The sequence below is a fragment of the Protomyctophum bolini genome (assembly GCF_963924005.1).
Source record: "Protomyctophum bolini genome assembly, chromosome: 3".
Taxonomy (NCBI): domain Eukaryota; kingdom Metazoa; phylum Chordata; class Actinopteri; order Myctophiformes; family Myctophidae; genus Protomyctophum; species Protomyctophum bolini.
Genome location: NC_137864.1, coordinates 35,116,379 through 35,136,900, shown reverse-complemented (window position 1 = coordinate 35,136,900; position 20,522 = coordinate 35,116,379). Strand labels below are relative to the sequence as shown.

Here is a 20,522-nt window from a genome sequence, read left to right as displayed (position 1 = left end):
CTCTACTGTATGATTCTTAAACTTGTTAGATTTGATATCAAGGACTATCCTACTTCATTCTAGTTTGTGATCTATCTATTATTTTATTTTTACATTGTTGGGGTTGGTTGGGGTTGCGTTTGGGGTTGGTTAATATTTCTACATACACTTAGCATAGCATAAGGTGCGAAAGTAGATCCACATAGCAGTAAGTAGGCCTACTGCATGTGCATGATGTAAACGTGAGGTGCAAAAAGCCTGGTGATATAGGCGGTGATCAAGCTTTGTTCAGCAGTCAGACGGTAGACGGGTGGAAGCTGTTCACAAATCTGATGATCTTGTCCTTGACGGTATAGGCCCCCTTGCCTGGCCGCGGTCATAGGGTGTGAACAGTTTGTGTCTGGGGAGGTACATAGGCTATCCTTGATGATATGGTGAGCTTTACACACCGCTTCTCGTACAGCTCCTGGAGGAAGTGTTGATCAAGTGTAAATGGATACATGGACATGTGACCCATGATGCCTGTAGCCTACCTTATGGCCCTGAAAGACATGTCTAAATGGCTATTGATTATCTTGTCTGTTGAGGCCACTAGTGATTATAGAGAAATTACACAAACACAATGGCTATCTACGTGTATCTCTCAAAGCTAATTAGTGGAAGGGCTATTTGTTTTAATAGATGCAAAATGCATTTATGTTTAGAACCTGCTTAAGACCTGGGGGTGTGGTCAATGCTCTTTGGCCACTCAGAATAGCCAAATGGCATTGATCCAGTGCCGTCGAGTTCTGATGATCCTCATGGGGGCTACCCGCCTCCCCGCAGCCCCCCCCCCCCCCCCCCCCCGCAGCGGTGGAAAAAAAGAAGTTGATGTTTTCACTGGTACTTTGGGTAGGCTACAGAATTGCGTTGGGGGGGGGGGACTGTCGAGGCCGAGCGGAGCGAGGCCGCCGCCGCGGATTTATTTATTTCCCAAATGGTCTAATGGTCTGTAATGTTAATATAAAATGTCCACGAAAATCTTCATGGGGGCTAAAAGGGGCTATTTAATTCTTCATGGGGGCTGTAGCCCCATAGCCCCCACAGAGTCGACGTCGTTGCATTGATCAGGCTTCCAGGTCTTAAGTTAAGTAATAAGACCTGGTATACTTAAGACACGCAAAATACAGCGCACAGACCGAGTAGAAAAAAACAATTGTTTTATCATGAACATTAGTGAGGACCAATTATATGAAGAGATGTTGAAAAGTGGTGAAGTGGTCCTTTAAGTAAATGATGCTGCAATCACCTATTCAAACATTTGGAGGCGCAGACATAATTTATGACCAAATCAACCTAGGATGAGAGTTATGAGGACATAAGCATTCACTGAAGATGTTGTTGGGAAAATACTGATCATATACTGCGGAAGAATCCCAACCATTAATCACTGCACCAATGTTTTTATTGATAGACCATAAACTTGGCTTGAAAACAGCAATGACATGCATAATTAAAACAGGACGACGGGGAGCCTGGCCTTTCATCCTTATGACGAAGACAGGAGAAAATATAACATTTTATCGTTCTCCAGACTTCTCCAGACTTCCTCAAAGCAGTTTGAAATGCTCGGAGCTAAACATTCTAAATCATGTAATGTTACAGTATAAGTAATGCTTAGCCAGAAAGCTATTGTATGTCTGATCTGTGTATGTATATCTTTATGTGACTAGCCTAGAGCAGAGAAGAGGCGTAATGCTCCATTACAATTCATGTGTCTCCAGTTTCCTTCTCGAGAGGAGTCACATGACTGACACAACCATGTCATTCTCTCTCTTCCATCTTGGCGCCCTTGTTGTAAATAATTAGTCTTCTGAGAGTTTCTTGCTCTCTCTTGCTCTTGTTTGATTTGGCTTTGGGAACGGGTCCAACTTCCGGGGTCCAGCCCAGTTGATCATGTCACCCTGCTCCCAATCTGAAGGAGGGGGAGATGGGAAAAAAGTAGACTAATCTCCTCTTCCACCTCCCCCCTGCCAGATATCCCAGGGTCCCAACCTCTATCACACTATGAGATTAGATTGTTTTCCCCACTGCAGCGGAGACTGGGGGACTGGGGTGGGGGCAGCAGATCTGACACGACATATCTATGGGTTTCACCAGATTGCGACTGTGCTGTTACTAGCACGGCAAACCAAAAGGCCACAGCAATGAATACTGTGCTGGTGAATGCAATGAGGGACATCCGTTTGGTGTAGCATTTTCATGTTTTCTGATGAGATGACTGCAGGGAGAAAAAACATATTTGAGATTTCAGTGCTGCATTGTTCTAACCAAGAAAGACTGTTGAGGGCTGATTGAAGCCACAACACCGTAGAAGAAGTTTTGTGAACAAATTTGTGTTCTATTTTATTTACATCATGGCTTACGGTATAATATAGCAACTTTTTAATTTGTACTGTACGTTTCTTTTCCCCCTGGATCAGCGCAAGCTGAGCTTTTGCTGTATTTCTCTCAGTGTACACATAGTTATGCTCTCACTGTTTGAGAAATGAGGGTGAAGTGTGATAAAGGATTCAAGGGGAAAGGTGTAGTGGAGGAGCATAGAGATATTTTGCTCTAATGCGTCTAAAAGCGCCACATTTTGCACATATATAGCCCAGGGCATGCACTAATGATTTAGCTACGTAGGGCGAGCCGGCGACCTTCGGGGTCACCACAGCGGCGAAATACATGGCCACCATTATAAACATCCTATATAAGATCAAAATGTATCATGTGACGTGTCAAACTCAAACTAGGGAGTTTTCATGTTTCTGAATCCAATGCAAGCATTATTTGCACGAAAAACACTCCTTGGGCTAAAAACGGCCATATAGTCATCACAAATGTGATGAGGTCATCACATTTGGCCAATGGTGGCCAATGTGAGCAGGTCATCACATTTGGACACAATTAGGCAAGTTGCTATGGCCGTTTTTAGCCCAATGACTGTTTTTTGTGCACAATTGGAATGGATTCAGAATCATGAAAACCCCCTTTGACACGTCACATGCTACTTAAAGCATAATGAAATTTAGACATTTTTGCCTATGGGATGTTAATGGTGGCCATATGGATTTGGCCACTGTGGCGAGTGGCGACCCCGAAGGTTGCCGGCTCGGGCAACCTATAGCTAAATCATTAGAGCTATATATTTTGTGCTGTTCATTAACAACATGGTGAAAACATCATATTCCTAAAAAACAAAAGGCAAAGATGTCATGAATATCACATTGTCTCTAACCTCATAGTGAAACTGTTATCCACCACCATGTGTATTTTCTCATGCTTTTTATTTTTTATTTTAGTATCCTTAGTTTTATTAAAAGTATGACAACATAATTATGAATTATTGAATGATTTATTTCAATTTTGGTATTCATGCTGACCATATAAGGAGTTCCTCCCTGTCCCTATGCAGTTAACCACTGGGGGTCAAAAAAACACAGGTTAAGTTTTTGGCTAGGTGGCCAAGCCTTCATCCAATCAGAGAGGGGACTTCAGCCAATCATGATCGAGTGGGGGCGGGCCTTGGTGTGCGTGCTGTTGGCCTGTTCCGTGTCCCCCCCACTGTAGAGCGTGGACATCTTGTTACCGGGGCGGACCGGGGGTTTTCTACATCACCCAAATCACTGAATGCTCCTTTAAATCGTCATTTATTTTCAAGTTGATTCATTGCTCTATATGGTTTCATTCTACCAATGAAAAAAAGGATCCCCTGAATTTTGTGTGATTGAAAAATATGAAAACTGCTTTTCATTCATGAGTTATAAATATCAGAGTGTGTAGCCTTTAGGTTACCTTTAAATTGCAAGCAATCTATTGTCCCAGGGTGTGCCATTGTGCAAGGAAGGACTCCCATCATCATCATCATCATCATCATCATCATTATCATTTATTTAACTCACGACCATGATCACATGGTTTGGAGCACAGATTCATAAAAGTATACAATCAAAAGTATACAATACATCTGTTCACACGTGTCATTGTTTAACTCTTTTTTGTTTTTTCATGTTTATCACACTTATGTCTTTTTTATTATACTGTATGTGGAACATTTACATTGCCTGTTATTTTTTTCATTTTTATTTAACTGAATTACTTATTATCATTGTCTAACGATGGGTTATAGCCCATGTTTTTTGAAATTTTGAAAAAAACGTTATCCTCGTTTCTCATCATTTTGGACCATGGGCTATAGCCCATATCGTACGGCATACTATAGCACGCCGTTTTTCATCATTTTTGAGGATTTGAAAAAAAAAAAATCCAGGCCCATGAATTAGAGGATAAAGCTCACATGTTACCCAAATAGTTGAATACACAAAAGCTAAGGCACTGGTACTGGTACTTCTGGTTTACCGGAACGGGGTTCAACTCCCTGCAGTGCCCTGCTCAATGTGTTGTATTGTTGCGGAGGATGAGAAACATTAGCAAATTACGGAGTGTTGCGGAGGATAAGAAACATTAGCAAATTGCGGAGTGTTGCGGAAAAATTGCGGAGTGTTAAAAAAAAAAGAAAAAAAGATGGGTTATAGCCCATCGGTTTTTGATATTTTTTGAAAAATTGCGGAAAATGCGGAAATTGGAAATTGCGGAAATTGAATGTGATGTAAATAGGTTTTCAATGTAATGGATCTGGGGACCCAGGGGTGGTCTTTTATAATTTAGATGGATCACAGGAGCATTTTACGAGTAGTAGTAGTACTCAGTACAGTAGGCCTACTGAGTAGGCCTACATTATTGCATCCCTCGTCTTCCAGTGACTCATTGATTATGGGAAATCCAAGCTAATAGAAACTGCAAGCTTTCTATTCATGAAAAGTTGCAATGCGATAATGGAAGCCATTGTTCTCACTTCTCATGATGACAATACAAATCTAAATATATTTTTATCTGCCTAACAATGTCACTGGAAGACGGGTTTCTGAATTGCCCACAGCCCTCCTGACACAGACTGAGTAAAAAATAACTGTGGTATTTTATCATGAACATTAGTGAGGAGTGGACCAATTTAAGATAGGTTGAAAAGTGGTGAAGAAATGGTCCTTTAGATGTCTTAATTATAAATCAAGTCTGATGTAGATCTATGTCAAGTCAAGTGAGCTTCAGTAAATTTACAACACCTTCATTAAACGTCTATTTAAAATTTCACTACAACGAATGTTGACATTTTGTGTATTGCTTGCTCAGCTACATGTGTTTGTATTTTGATCACTCGGGAGGAGTCAGGACAACCCATGGATGTGTGACGTTTCATGACACAATCTCCACCCACAGAGGGGTACGGTGGTGCATTCTGGGTCTATCCCAAGATGGCTGCGCCCTTGCCGAAGTGCTGAAGAAGTGCCTCTCCTCAGAAATTGTTGGAATTTTCAGTGATTCGGACTTTAAAACACAAAGCACAGAATCCGCTGCAACGACGCACCGCTGTGCACGAGGATCCCGCTGTGAACGGAGTAAAGGACGGCTCGAGTCGGTGGTGTGTTTTGAGTGGCTGTTGTGGCAGAGTGTCCGTGTGAAGATGGGCCTCGTCTCCAGCCCCTTCCCATAGCGAAGAGCCGTGGGGAGAGAAGCCGCAAATTCCCCTGCAAGCACATACCCGTGGAACTTGGACTTGACGGGTTTGACATTCTAAGCAGGTTGTGGGCGCTACCGTACAATTTCCTCACACGAATTGTCTGCGCGACCGTGTCTGTCATAGTCCGGAGACGGAGAGGAACCCAAGCCCCTATTGAGGAAAACCATACAGCGCCAACCAGGTCTGCAGCCTTCCCTCACTGCACGCTTCACTTCCACGAGCAGCGCCATTTCTGCACATCTAATCTTATCTGTGTGTGTGTGTGTGTGTGTGTGTGTGTGTGTAACTGTCCGGTATATCTAGTATATTGGAGTGTTTTCACAAGCTGCAGTGCTAACTGGAAATGTTTTCAATAGTAAAAGACAGTCGACAGGAAACTGAATAGGCAGCTTCCAGGCTGCAGACAGAACTGTAAAATTAGCCGCCGGCCAGCAACAACTCGCCACCGGCAGGACTGCTAGCTTAGCTAACAGGTTAGCTAATGTCAACGTTGGCTTATTTATCTGCTGCTACCTGTACCTGTCGTGTCTGGCCAGCTGTTCATGTAGTGCCCATTACATACAGCTCACAAAGGAGGCTGTCGTGGGCGCGTAGACTGGTAGACCTAACAGCACACATGGCTGAACACAACACATCAGTACCAGTAGTAGCAGTAGGTAATGGTATACTCTTTTAGTGTCTGGAGCTGTGTTCACGTGGCCAGCCAGCTAGTACAGTAGGAGCATTGAACTCTGCTCTGCTGATTCTGCTCAGTGGAACATGATCAGTATGCTGGATGGCGTTTAGATGTTTGTAAAATAAAATAGCGGAAACGTTTAAATGAATACAGTGTGTAGTCAGACAGGTGAGTCTAGTTGGTTTGCAAAAAAGACTGCACTGCAAGTTTTCTGTTTCACATTTTTGTCATTCATACTTGCTTGATGTCCTAGACAGAGTGAAACTGGCTGTGGCTGGCAATAGACCCAGCTAATATGTCCAGCTCTTAACACCAGACCAGAGCAACTTGGATAAATATCTACACACAATTAGATCATTAGTCTAAACTAAAAGATCAATCAAGCCAGGAAAAGTTAAAGGGACACTGCAAAAAAATACATGTTAATGACGTTTAGGAGCTTTAGAACACTTTCCTGGGGGTCTGTATGTGTGTAATATGTGGTTTTAGATATTTTAGATTGTAGCAGTGAGCCTGTTGTCTCTGATGTCATGGACACTGGGCTCACTTCCTTCCTGGACTACATGTTGTCTCAGTAAGACAGCTCTCCCCCCTATCCACAAGGAGGAGCAGTGCACCAAAGAATTATGGGAATTGTAGTCCAGGAAGGTAGTGAGACCAGTGTCCATGACATCAGAGACAACAGGCTCACTGCTACAATCTAAAATATCTAAAACCACATATTACACACATAAATACCCCCAGGAAAGTGATCTAAAGCTTCTAAACGTCATTAACATATATTTTTTTGCAAAAAGGGTGAAGTGTCCCTTTAAATAAGTTCAGGAAATGCTAATAACCACGTCCCGACTGCCAGTCTGAGGCAGCATGTGGGTTAAAAATGGGCAATGCCCATTGGGAATGCATGCCCCCCTGGTTATGCAATACCCGTGCACCATTGGCAAACAAAAGTAAGTTTTTGTCTGACAAATTCAGTGAACTAGCTCAACACGCCTGTGGCGGGTCTGTGTCTCAGTGCGATCCGCGTGCGTGCGCGCGCCCGCACACACACACACAGAGAGAACATAGGCAGTCTCACATTGCTGTGGGACCATATGCAGAAGTACAGAGAGCTGAGTGATTTGTTTCTGCTTGATGCCATCATAAGACATTGAGGTTAACACACTCCATAGGCTGAGTCATGTGACCTGACTCATTCCAGTATGTTCTGCCCAAGAGAGAGAAATATTGCTGACTTGACATTTTTTTGGCTTTTTGCCTTTATTGATAGATTTTTACAGTATTACGGCAGGAAAGGGAGAGCGAGATGGGAGGAAGACATGCAGCAAAGGTCTTCGGGATCGGGACTCGAACCCGTGACACGCTGTCAGGTTAGGTGCCTGGACCGCTCCACCTGTAATTATTATGGGCAGGGGAAAAATGCACTTATGTCATCACACATGGAGGGAGGTAGCAAAGGGAGAGGGGACCATAGATATTTAAAAAAATAAATCTGTGTGGGGTAAGGGGTTGCCCGGAACATAGAGAACCCCAGGAACGCACCCAGGGGGCCGGGCCGGTTCCGGCCAGCCGCCCCGTGTCCGAAATGGCTAAGAAATGACAGTTACCGTGTGGGGGTCTCCAGTACAGTACATTCTCTCTACTGTCACTGTACTGTACTGTAACACCCCAAATCATCATATATATATATATACACAGTTAATGTGTGTGTGTGTGTGTGTGTTAAGCTGCGCAACAGTGACACGTTGTGAAAAAACCAACCAAACGCTATTTTCGTGCTCTGACAGACCCAGCCACTAGCCAGCCAGCCAGCCAGCCAGCCACCCACCCAGCCACGGACACACAAAGCTACTTAATGAAGTGGTTCCACCACTTAAAAATAGATGCCTGATTGGCCGCTGCGGTTCGTTGGAGCGATGTGTGTGTGTAAAAGGGGCGGAAGTGCGCAGGAATTGCTGAAGGCACGCTGCGTCGCTGCCCAAAGCCAACCCAATACCCCAAATCTCGGCCACTCTCTCACTCCCACTCGGTCACTCCAGCATGGCAAATTATGGTGAAATATGTGACCATCTTGTGGAGAATGTGGACTTCACACAACTTACAAGTCTTTAAATACTTGGCCTAAATACCACTAAGTTGAACTCTGCTAATGAACAAACTGCAATGATTTATGTTCGGACACTGACATCATGTGATGTGAACACGATTGTGAACATTTCAGCAGGTCACCAATTTTACCATAACACCACCATGCTGGAGCTGGAGTGACCTAGTGTGAGTGAGCGAGTGGCAGAGATTTGGGGTATTGGAATTTGGCTCTAGTGATGTCGTCACTCATGCAACTCCTCCATGTCTCTGGCTGTCACTCAAGTGACTACTGGCCAATTACATTGTGTCTTTTCTGGGACTTCTGTTACGCACGTGGAAGCTTGGCAAGCTTCCGCGCATTCTTCCACTATGCTTCGCAAGGAATCTCAGGAGAATTTTGCCCCCTCTAGAGAACACACGCCACAGAGACGGCAGACTACCTCCTATGTTTTACTATGGGGGATTTCGTGTCTCGCTGGAAAAAACAAATGGCAAATCAACCTTTAAGACATATGTACGCCTGATTTAAGGATGTTATGCTCATGATTACACAAATAGTTCCTATGTAGTTATGGAGAATGTATTGGGGACTTTGAAATTTGAGCTTCTACTAGAAGTAGATAGCACAACGCAGGTAGGCTAATCATTATGCAAATGTATAAATCTGCATGCACGCTATGCCTAGTGAAAATGTCAGATGAGGTAAGAAATGGGCAACTACAACTACTTTTTACACTATGCAGCAGTTTCTGGGTAGTGTAATGTTGCAGATGGCTGCATCCCAGAGAGTGTGTGTGTGTGTGTGTGTGTCTGTGCTTGCATGCATGTGCGACTGCGCGTGCACTGCACAGTGCATGCTATGCCTCGTGAAAAGGTTGGGATTATATTAGCTGAAATGGACCCGAGGATAGCCTGTTGCTGAAATAAGGCGACGTTAAATAAAATTAAATCATGTGCTGTAATTCACACATTACTGTGACTTTGCACACAAATGCACGGACACAGGCGCACACGCAACACATCAAGGTGAAGGTGAGGAAATAAGGCGCAGAACAGCAACAGAAATAGTTGCTGTTGCTGGTGCCGCTGCAGTGGCTTGAGCGTGAAGACTGTTTTTTGTTTTTGTGTGGTCCCATCGCTGCTGTGTGACCACGGTGAGGCCTGAAGTATGTCCGTGATGTTATGCATTACAGCATACACTGCGTTTGATTTGAATAAAGAAGTCTGTTTGGTTGCTGTGATCTGTCTCCACGCATGCGCTACTGTATGTAAGGTAAATCACGTCGTGGAAAAGAACTGGGAATCTTGTAGATGTGAATGATGACGTATATGACGTCTCATTACTTGTGAAAGTAACTAGCGAAAGTATTGAGGAATTAGGCAGTGTCATGCGAACTGTACATGGTGGAAATACAGTAAGGGTGCAGAAAGCACCTATTATTATAATAGCCATAACCACAATTATACTGAGGGATATTTGTGGATAATGAGGAATTATTTGGAGCATGTGTGCTCAAAGAGCTCCTCCGAACTCCATAGTGGCTTGTGTCAATTAGTAGGGATTTTGGATGGTGTTTATTTTCAAATCCTGCATGGATGGATGGACTACTGTACTGTATAACCAGTAACCACTCATCAGACTTAACTCATGATCTGTGTTGTGGCTATCGCTTTGTAGGGCCCAAATGAAAATGGACTCGGACATGCTGCTTTCACCGGCTGTAGGCCTTGCTGAGGAAGAGGAACCGGACATGAGTGACTGGAAGCTTCCACTGGCCTTCATGAAGAAACGTCACTCGGAGAAGATTGAGGGCTCCAAAGCCCTGGCACAGAGCTGGAGAATGAAAGACAGAGTAAGTGTTGTTAAAATGTATGTAAAAATTGTCAGTCATTCAACAGGTTAATCCATCAATATTGCTCTGCTTTTCCTCATACATTATGATTCAGATTTATTTTGATCTGTTAATGGCGCATTGTCTCCTTAGTCCTTTGTTGCTGCATTGTTGTTCTATACTGGTGGTGATCCAGGAAGATTTTAAAAATGCAAATGCATAAAAAATAGATTGTCAGCTAAATTAAATCAGGGGTTGACGCTAAGGTCTCAGGGGCACTTCTCATTGGGAAAGAACTTTCCCAAAGGTCATCCCCACTTGCCCGAAAAGTGAATCGTCCATTGTAAAAGTTGAATTACTGTTCAATTTAACACGTTTAGTTTTTTTACTTTCTTAGGCTGTGCAATAGAAAATGTCATAACTACATTTTTATGCCAAATACCTACATAGCTATGAATATTACTATGGGTATTTCATGTGTAGCAACAGTGAAAACCGCACATTATAGGTAAACAGTGCTCTTATTTTACAGTCCACGTCCACAGTCGTGTTCTGTTGTTTATAGATGGTTGTGTCCCCTCTCACACTCCACCTGCCTGAAAGGTTTATTTACCAGCCAGGGGCAGGTGGGCAACCTTAAGCGTGTCAAGGCCTAAAATGAAAATCATATCCTGATTCTGAGGTGGCAGTTTGGGGCTAGAGGAATGTCTTGTCAAAGACAGAGACGTGGTTGCTGCAGATTATATGTTAATGTGGCTGTGTTTGCTACATTTGTTTATTTAGACAGCATTGCATTGCATATTAATGGACATTATATATGAATGCAGCATAAATACAATACATCGGATTTAGCAAAGATGCTAGTTTACATCCGCAGTACCCACTCCCCACACACAACCTAAAAAAAACAGTGTGGACAGACAGTGTAATACGTTACATTCGGAAACAAAGCATAAAAACATACATACAAAAACAATGTACAAAGATAAAATGTGCAATTGTGCATCTACAGTATATGCAGCTTTTTTTATAGGGCACATGTAGCTCTGATCCATAGCTCTAATGCGTGCCTTAGAGCTATGTTACTTTCAACTTCCGCCGCTCGCATGAATGCAGACCAGCCTCTACTCTTTAGTGTAAATAAAAATAACGTTTTTGCTACTCACCAAAACAAAGGCGGGTTGTGTCAATAGAAAGACTACTTTCCTTAGTGGAAGCACTCTGAGCCCCCCACCACACGTATAAACTGTACTTTTTGGCCAAAAAGGGATTTTGTTTCCACCGGAAAAAAAAACATTTTTAGTTACTCCGCTGCGCCCTCTACTGATATTGCCCAGAGAACTGCCTCATAGAGGATATTTTTCCTCCGGTGAAAAAATATCCCTTTTTGGCCAAAAAGTACCGTTTATACGTGTGGTGGGGGGCTCAGAGTGCGTCCACTAAGGAAAGTAGGCTTTCTATTGACACAACCTGTGTTTGTATTGGTGAGTAGGTCAAACGTTCGTGAGATTTCCACTAAAGAGGAGAGGCTGGTCTGATTTCGATTTGAGATTTAATAGGGAAAGTCCCATAGCCTTAATGCAGGAAAGAAATTCGCAGAATCGAAGCATTAATGCTATGGACCAGAGCTAGGGCACATGGTTGTCTCAGCATGCATCATTTGTGGAATAATAGTGTCTGTCTAGTAAAATATGTTGTTTGGTGGCACATTTCCTGATCAGTGAGTAATGAGATGTTAGTAGGCCCCCACGCAGGCTGGTCACCGCAGGACCACGACTGCACCCCCACCCCCCACGCACGTAGCTGTCGGTGAAATCAGCCCAAATTGTGTTTTGGTTTATAAACAGCGGGGCACTGTACAGTAGTTGTGAACGTACCAGCTGCGATTGTGAACAGCAGCAGCTCAGTGCAGTCGGGGGGCCCACGGGTCACCCTCGCCTTTTCTAACTTCCTTCACGTTATTAGCCTACACTCCACCAGAGCTGTGTGTTAGCAGCAGGCTGCAGCCATCTGTCAAACTTTGGTCAATCAACTGTCATTGCATCTCCGTATGTATTTATAATTTCATTTTACTGACAGCACTGGTGGGCGGCCGGCCTTGGGCCCCCAAATGCTTCTGGGCCCCTACACAATTGCGTTGTCTGCATCACTGTAGTTACGTGCCTGTTCCTGTCTGTATTATAAAATCATATGCAAAATTATGCATAATGCATAATAATGCGTGTATAAGTCATTATTACACTTGTTATAAATGTTTGAAAGAGATGCCGCAATCCGATCTTCTGATCGTATATCGGGCTGATATCAGCAACAGCAGCAGAATTCCTCCTCCATGCACGTGTAGAGAACGAGAGGCTGTTTAGCGTCGATCAGCGTCAACGGGGCTGTGCAGAGAGCACTGAGAAAAGGGCACCTGTGTGCACATGCACAGCTCGTGCCGATCTTTTGTGTGTGTCCCTTGTGCCATTTCATGTCATTGGACGGTAAAATAAGCAATACATTCTCATTAGTCTGTTTATAAGAAGTGTGAGGAAAAGGGCACTTGGAAGCAAAAGGCGCTCAAGCCCCCCTAGCCCCCCCCTGTGGGATCAGGGGTTCTTCAGGGAGTTCCAAGGTGTCCCCAGCTAAATGATAGTTAAGAACCAAATGGACCTGTAACTCAGTGTACAAAGGGAGCCAAATCGACCCTAACCGGTCCATTTGGTTCCATTTGTACACTCTCAGAGTTAAATTGACATTGATTTTACAATGTGAATAAAAATCACACCTGTGTGAACCAAGTGGTGCAACTCCCCTCTCTCTCTCTCTCTCTCTCTCTCTCTGCCGTCCACCTCCCATTATACAGGCAGACTAAAAGCTGAATAACTCCTAATCTACGGAGCTCTCCATGGTTTGGTCCATTAGCGCGATTTTCGGATGTTTTTGCTGATAATCCGGTGGTCTAGATGGAAACATTGGCGCTTTCTAGAGCAAGGATGGCTATATTTTAGCTCGCTAGCATTGACGCTATTTATGTAGCAACAACATCCACACACGGGTGCAGGTGCGTGCGCACACCAGTGGTGCACGCGCACATGCACGGCACTACACACACGGGTGCGGGTGCGTGCGCACACCAGTGGTGCACGCGCACGCATGCGCACACCACTCGTGCTCATTGACCTACAGAAACAAACAGGTACATGGACATTGCGAGCTGGTTGTAGAAGTGGTTGCACCACTTAAAAATCATACCTGTGTGAAGTGAGGGGCACTCTTATCATACATCATCTCATTCCGGTTCACAATTTGCGCCCTCACCTTCGTCTTCAATGTTTGTGTTTACACAAACATAGGACATAGGAGGGGCTAGCGCCCCTCAATAAAAATAATAACTTGAGGTCCCAGAGATAGAAATGCATAGCCTAATGCATGTCAAACTTGAAATTAAAATGATGAGAATCACTCCTAGAGAGCTATTGGAGCAAATTAGTTCAAAACGAAATATTCAGAATCAATGTGTATAGCCTACCTATATGCTATTGAGAAATGTATAACATACCTGATCCATGTGCATTATCCACATTTGAAATGAGTATAGGCTCAAGTTGGTAAAAAATAAATGGGTCAGTTATTCTCAATTATCTAGTTATTATTCTGGTTATTCTGTTATTATGTTCTCTGTTTCAGTAATATCACTTTTATCACAGATTTTAACATTCCAGACAGAAAGATAGAAAGTCCTTTACTCTGAATGTTTTGTCTTATTTTCTGACTGATCCATCCATTCCATCCATCTCGTATAGAATATTAACTCCTCTAAAGAGAGATCAGACTTATTAGTGCAAGGTAGTAATGGAAGATTTCACCTCCCGGGAAATGGAAAGCGGGGGCTTTTCAGAGTAAAATCTGCCTCATGTGCCTTTATTCTGAAAAAAAGTGTTTTCCACATTTTCCAGTGCAATATATGTCAAGCGTGCCTTGTAAAGGGAAAGGGTAGCCTACAATGAATAATAGTTGGCTATACGTCTTTTGGCCATGCCAACAAAAAAGAGGATTTCTAGATTGAAAGTGTATAATGTTTTCCAATATAGATTTTTGATCTGCCCTGTCCTGCACAAAGCAGCTTGAAGTCAAATATATTTTGTCTCAAGAGAAGCGTTGAACACATCTCATCCTCACATAGAGGACATCACTCCTCACAGAGCCATGTTCTAGCAGTAAACTAATGGTTTCGCCTTGCCTGTATTATTATTACTCAATTTTGTGTCAATTAATCAAATTCTGCTTTAAGCGATATACGCTTGGCTGTGACAGGGGAATCTCAAAGCTTTACTGTTGGTACCGGGGTTCTTGGGTGTTCGCCTCCCATAAAGCCAGAGTTTGATCCACTGCAGTCCTGCCGACCTGATTATTTCCACGTCTCCGGGCATGGAGAGCTATAGTTTCAATAATGCCAAATGCCACATAGTCATACATAACCTAGGCAGGCTCCGCACACCCTTTGTAGATGTTCCCTCAAATGAAAATTTAACACCCCTCTGCTGTTAAGAAATCTGCTAGAATTACACTGAGGTGCTTGGCGAACCATGATACTTCAGGGGAAAGTTGAACAAGAATGTGTCAGAAAAAGTCTGATATTGATTTAGAGGTGATAGGGGCTGCCTGAAATCTTCCAATTCGTCATCACACACTCCTAATAGACACTTACAAAATTGACTGTGTTAAATGTATGATCTTCACACATGCCTGTGCTGAGAGTTTTCAGACATTGCTGCCCTTATGCACTTGAAAAAACACTTTACTCATGTCTTCAAAGAGAAACAGAACCATAGAGAGATACCGCTTGACTAAATGGGTAGAATCTGACTTGAAAGGTTACCCTGGCTATGGTTCAGAGTTAGCTGTCTAGGTCGCTATTTCCGGATGTGGAAAGCTTCAAATCTCTTCTTTGTCTGTTAACACTACAAAGATTAGACTTGAAGTCTCTTAGGTCACATTCTCACCAGAGAGCTTTGCTGCGATTAAAACGAATCCTGCTGCGCATTTTCAGAAAGTGCACTTCGTTTGGCAGGTGTGAAGGCTCATTAGAATCCTATTGCGTATCAAAGAACCGCATTTTACTCCGAGCAAAAACGGGGGTTTCGCTTCGTTTCCAATCGCACTTACGATTCGGTGCAGGTGTGAATGCAATCCGCAGTAAATAAAGGAAATGAAGCAAACAATGTGGCGGGTGAGGAGCTGAACACAGTTGGAGACGGAGAAGGCATATTCTATCCAGCACAGAGATGTCCCGTTACCGTGGATAGACGTGGTCGAATGAGGAGACTGAAGCCCTGATCGAAATGAGGACGAGTACATTAATCAATTGCTTAAGAAAACACATAAAAACACTGCAGTGTATTATAGCCTACAGAATATTCTGTCTGTCTGTGCCGTAAACATGGAGCTGTCACTGTGTGGGGACTGGGGAGCAGGGACTTTCATCTCGATAAACTTGTAAACATTTTGCGCTGCTGTCTGTTATATCGGTGTGCTCAGCGCTGTGCCTCCATGCCCAAAAGTGCGTGGCGTGGCTGCATGTGTATAGTGAGAGAGCGAGAGAGCTGGGGGGGGTGGGGGACGACACATGCACGTTATGAGTATCATTTTATCACCATAGATTTCACTGTGTTGTAGGCTGTGTTGTAGGCTAGGTTTATGAATGGAACACATTGATAAAGGTCCCCCCTGCTGTGTTTCCAATTGCTACGGTTGATAGTGTGAAGGCAAACTGCAGCAAATTAAATATGCAAGAATCCCAAAATCTCCGCCCATACGCATGAGTCTACTGAAGTATTAGGTGAGAATGTGACCACAAAGGACAGAATTCTCATATATGACAAAGAAGGATAATGTCTTCCCTGACCACAGTGACATGAATTGTACAGCAGAACAGCTGCAAAGAAAATTGTTTCCTTTTTGGTGAGTGTCATTCTGATTTGCAAACTTCTGTCCCCCCCATTTCATACACTCACTGTTGAACAGTTAATGCTCCCCTGTGATTGAAGCTGATTGATAATAATGACAGAAGCAAGATTGTCTCTCTCGTGGTATATGGACAGTTAAGACTGTTGGGAGCTAGTGTCCAGTATCAGCACTATTGAGTGGGCTGTAAATGATGTGCTGCATGGTGCACCGTGGGAAATCACACAAGCAGGGCACATGCACGCACGAACACACACACACACACACACACACACACACACACACACACACACACACACATACACACACACTTATAAGGGAGAACAGAATGGCAGATGGTTGCTCAATTACGAGACCCATTGGTCAAGATGGTGGTTTACTCTGTGGGGATGTTTTCTGTGATTGAGTTCTAACCATACACATGTGTATATGCACACGTGCAGGTGATAACAGTGTTCACGTACAAGAATGCGGTTATCAGTAATCTTCAAGCACATGGCAGCTTTAGATTGCTTCAATTGATTATTTGATTAGGAAGCTATCAAGATTACGCAGAGTTGCATTCATCGTCAACTCACCATGTAGAACTTACTGGTTAGTGTGCTCACCCTGAGAGTGGGAGGTTGGGGTTCAATCATACCAAATACTATAAAAATATCACTAAATGCTTGGCACTCAGCATCAAGGTTTAGATTTTGGGGGGAAGTCCCTGTGACTGGCATCATGTCCAGGGGTTGTACTGTTGAAAAATTAGAAGCCATCTGCCTTAATGTTTTAATTTTCATAGATGATAATAGCGTCTGTTGTCTGTTTATGATTCTGCCTAAAGAGATACTTTTGCTAAAAGCGGTGTGGGCGCTTACACTTAATTATATATTTTCTTTAATCTGAATTCAGGACAATGCTCGCCCACAATAACCTACCTGACCTATAGTGGAAGATTTAAGACACGTTTGACTTCAAGTCATGATGCAGAGAAACCCTTTGGTATGGAATTACCTTAGGGTCATACTAAAAGATTTATCCAAAGACACAAGCTGCATCACCCTTCATTTATGAAATATACATGTTTTTCAAAATGGCCGCCGACAATAACCCACTATTACACCATACCCCATATCTTTGCTTCTGTTAGAGCTATAATAATAATATTGGTGCCAAAGTATACATTTTTAGGGTCAAGGAATCCAATTAAATAGATTTCAAGACTAAAAAATCTAAAAGTTTTCTCGTTACCATGACAACGGGGGCAAAATATGCACATTTCATTCGAAAACATACGTTTTAACAGGGTAACTTTACCCCCCCTTATCCACTAAAACTTTCATTTAGTTTCCTCTTTGGCTTGGAAGTACCTTAGGGTCATAGGAAAAGATTTATCCAAAGACACAAGCTGCATCACCTTTCATTTCTGAATTATACACCTTTTTCAAAATGGCCGCCACCATTTACAGCAATACAGCATAGCCCGTATCTTTGCTTCTGTTAGAGCTATAATAATAATATTGGTGCCAAAGTATACGTTTTTAGGGCCAAGGAATCCAATTAAATAGATTTCAAGACTAAAAAATCTAAAAGTTTTCTCGTTACCATGACAACGGGGGCAAAATATGCACATTTCATTCGAAAACATACGTTTTAACAGGGTAACTTTACCCCCCCTTATCCACTAAAACTTTCATTTAGTTTCCTCTTTGGCTTGGAAGTACCTTAGGGTCATAGGAAAAGATTTATCCAAAGACACAAGCTGCATCACCTTTCATTTCTGAATTATACACCTTTTTCAAAATGGCCGCCACCATTTACAGCAATACAGCATAGCCTGTATCTTTGCTTCTGTTAGAGCTATAATAATAATATTTTTGCCAAAGTATAAATTTTTAGGGTCAAGGAATCCAATTAAATAGATTTCAAGAATAAAAAACCCAATAGTTTTCTCGTTACCATGACAATAGCTGTTAAATATGCGAATTTAAATCGTAAAATACGTTTTAACAGGGTAACTTTCCACCCCTCACCCCTAAAACTTTTATTTAGTTTTCCCTTTGGCATGGAAGTGCCTTAGGGCAATTGGAAAAGATTTATCCAAAGAGACGAGTTGCATCACCCTTCATTTACGAAATATACACATTTTTAAAATGGCCGCCACCATTTACAATAATACAGCAGATCTAATGTTTTTGCTTCTGTTATAAAAGTTTACTCATTTCCACTCATATCATCATACATCATCAGCCAATCAGCTGAGCACATTCCGTGCTCATGCACACACGTACACACAAAGCTGTGCATATAGGAGCGCCGCTAAAAAAAACCCAATGTTTTTCTCATTACCGTCACCATCCATCCATCCATCTTCAACCGCTTATCCGTAGTCGGGTCGCGGGGGCAACAGCTCCACCAGAGAGCTCCAGACTTCCCTCTCCAGATCAACATTAGTGACTTCCTCCTGGGGGATTCTGAGACGTTCCAAGGCCTGTGAGTCGATGTATTTCCTCCAACTGCGCCTTGGTCTGCTCCGGGGTCTCTTCCCAGTGGGACGTGTGTCGAGGACCTCCCTAGGGAGGCGGCCGAGAGGCATCCTAACCAGATGCGCGAACCACCCCAGCTGACTCCGAAGGCGAAGGAGCAGCGGTTCTACTCCGAGTCTCTCTCGTGTGACTGAACTTCTCACCCTATCTCTAAGGGAGATGCCAGCCACCCGTCGAAGAAAACTCATTTCTGCCGCTTGTATTCGTGACCTTATTCTTTTCGGTCATGACCCACACTTCATGGCCATAGGTGAGAGTAGGAACGAAGATTGCTCGGTAGACGGAGAGCTTTGCCTTCTGGCTCAACTCTCTTTTTGTCACAACAGTGCGGTACAGGGACTGCAATACCGCCCCTGCTGAGTACCATGGCCTCAGATTTGGAGATGCTGATCTCTTCCCATGGCCACCACACACTCGACAACATAATCTGCAAAAAGCAGTGAAGCAACCCTTAGCTCCCCGAAGCGTACCCTCTCCTCCACGACTGCGTCTCGAAATCCTTCCCTTTCAGGTCATAGGGGCAACAGCTCCACCAGAGCTACAGACTTCCCTCTCCAGAGCAACATTAGTAACTTCCTCCTGGGGGATTCAGAGGCGTTCCAAGGTCAATTAATGGTTGTAATCCCTCCATCTCATCCTTGGTCTTCCCAGGGGTCTCCTCCCAGTGGGACGTGCATCGAGGACCTCCCTAAAGGGAGATGCCCGATAAGCATCCTAACCAGATGCCCGAACCACCTAAGATGGCTCCTTTCCAAAATAATAAGCATGACTGAACTTCTCACCCTATCTGTCCCTATGTTGAAAATATGTGTCAAGTGTCAACCAATCCCCTCAACACCCAGAGCCTTCAGCATTTCTTGACGGATCTCACCAACCTCTGAGGCTTTTCCACTGTGGAGTTGCTTAACTGGCTGTCCCGAGTCTCCTGGGATAACATACTGACCATAACTGTTATGGTCAGCCCATGATTGGCACAGAAGTCCAATAACAAGCCACCACTCGGGTTCAGATCAGGGAGATCGTTCCTCCGAAACACGCCACTCCCAAGTGTCTCATTGCCCACGTGCATTGAAGACCCCCAGTAAGACTACAGAATCCCCCACAACAGGTGCCCCATACAGGGCCCCATGTAAGGCACCTTGAAAATGCTGCATGTCAGAGCATACATGGCTCTCTGCAAATACTTGTCTCGTATAAATTATGTGAATAGGATTTGCAACCCCATTGTCATGGTATTGACCCTTATATTATTATTATAGCTCTAACAGAAGCAAAGGTACGGGCTATGCTGTATTGCTGTAAATGGTGGCGGCCATTTTGAAAAAGGTGTATAATTCAGAAATGAAAGGTGATGCAGCTTGTGTCTTTGGATAAATCTTTTCCTATGACCCTAAGGTACTTCCAAGCCAAAGAGGAAGCTAAATGAAAGTTTTAGTGGATAAGGGGGGGTAAAGTTACCCTGTTAAAACGTATGTTTTCGAATGAAATGTGCATATTTTACCCCCGTTGTCATGGTAACGAGAAAACTTTTCGATTTTTTTAGTCTTGAAATCTATTTAATTGGATTCCTTGACCCTAAAAATTTATACTTTGGCACCAATATTATTATTATAGCTCTAACAGAAGCAAAGGTACGGGCTATGCTGTATTGCTGTAAATGGTGGCGGCCATTTTGAAAAAGGTGTATAATTCAGAAATGAAAGGTGATGCAGCTTGTGTCTTTGGATAAATCTTTTCCTATGACCCTAAGGTACTTCCAAGCCAAAGAGGAAACTAAATGAAAGTTTTAGTGGATAAGGGGGGGTAAAGTTACCCTGTTAAAACGTATGTTTTCGAATTAAATGTGCATATTTTACCCCCGTTGTCAT

The 20,522-nt window shown here is 43.3% G+C and overlaps 1 protein-coding gene across 3 annotated transcripts in view; it reads left to right on the top strand.

Annotated features, from left to right (window-relative positions):
* The first annotated feature begins 5,317 nt into the window (after window positions 1-5,317).
* rptor (regulatory associated protein of MTOR, complex 1) overlaps window positions 5,318-20,522 on the top strand; it is a 153,296-nt gene continuing 138,091 nt past the window's right edge. For all 3 annotated transcript variants that reach the window (XR_013963856.1, XR_013963857.1, XM_080760133.1), the window contains exons 1-2: window positions 5,318-5,762; window positions 10,024-10,198. Coding sequence is in view for 1 of the 3 variants with exons in the window: in XM_080760133.1 (XP_080616259.1) it covers window positions 10,031-10,198 (168 nt within the window). In the remaining 2 variants the exon portion in view is untranslated. The remainder of the gene's footprint in view (window positions 5,763-10,023; window positions 10,199-20,522) is intronic.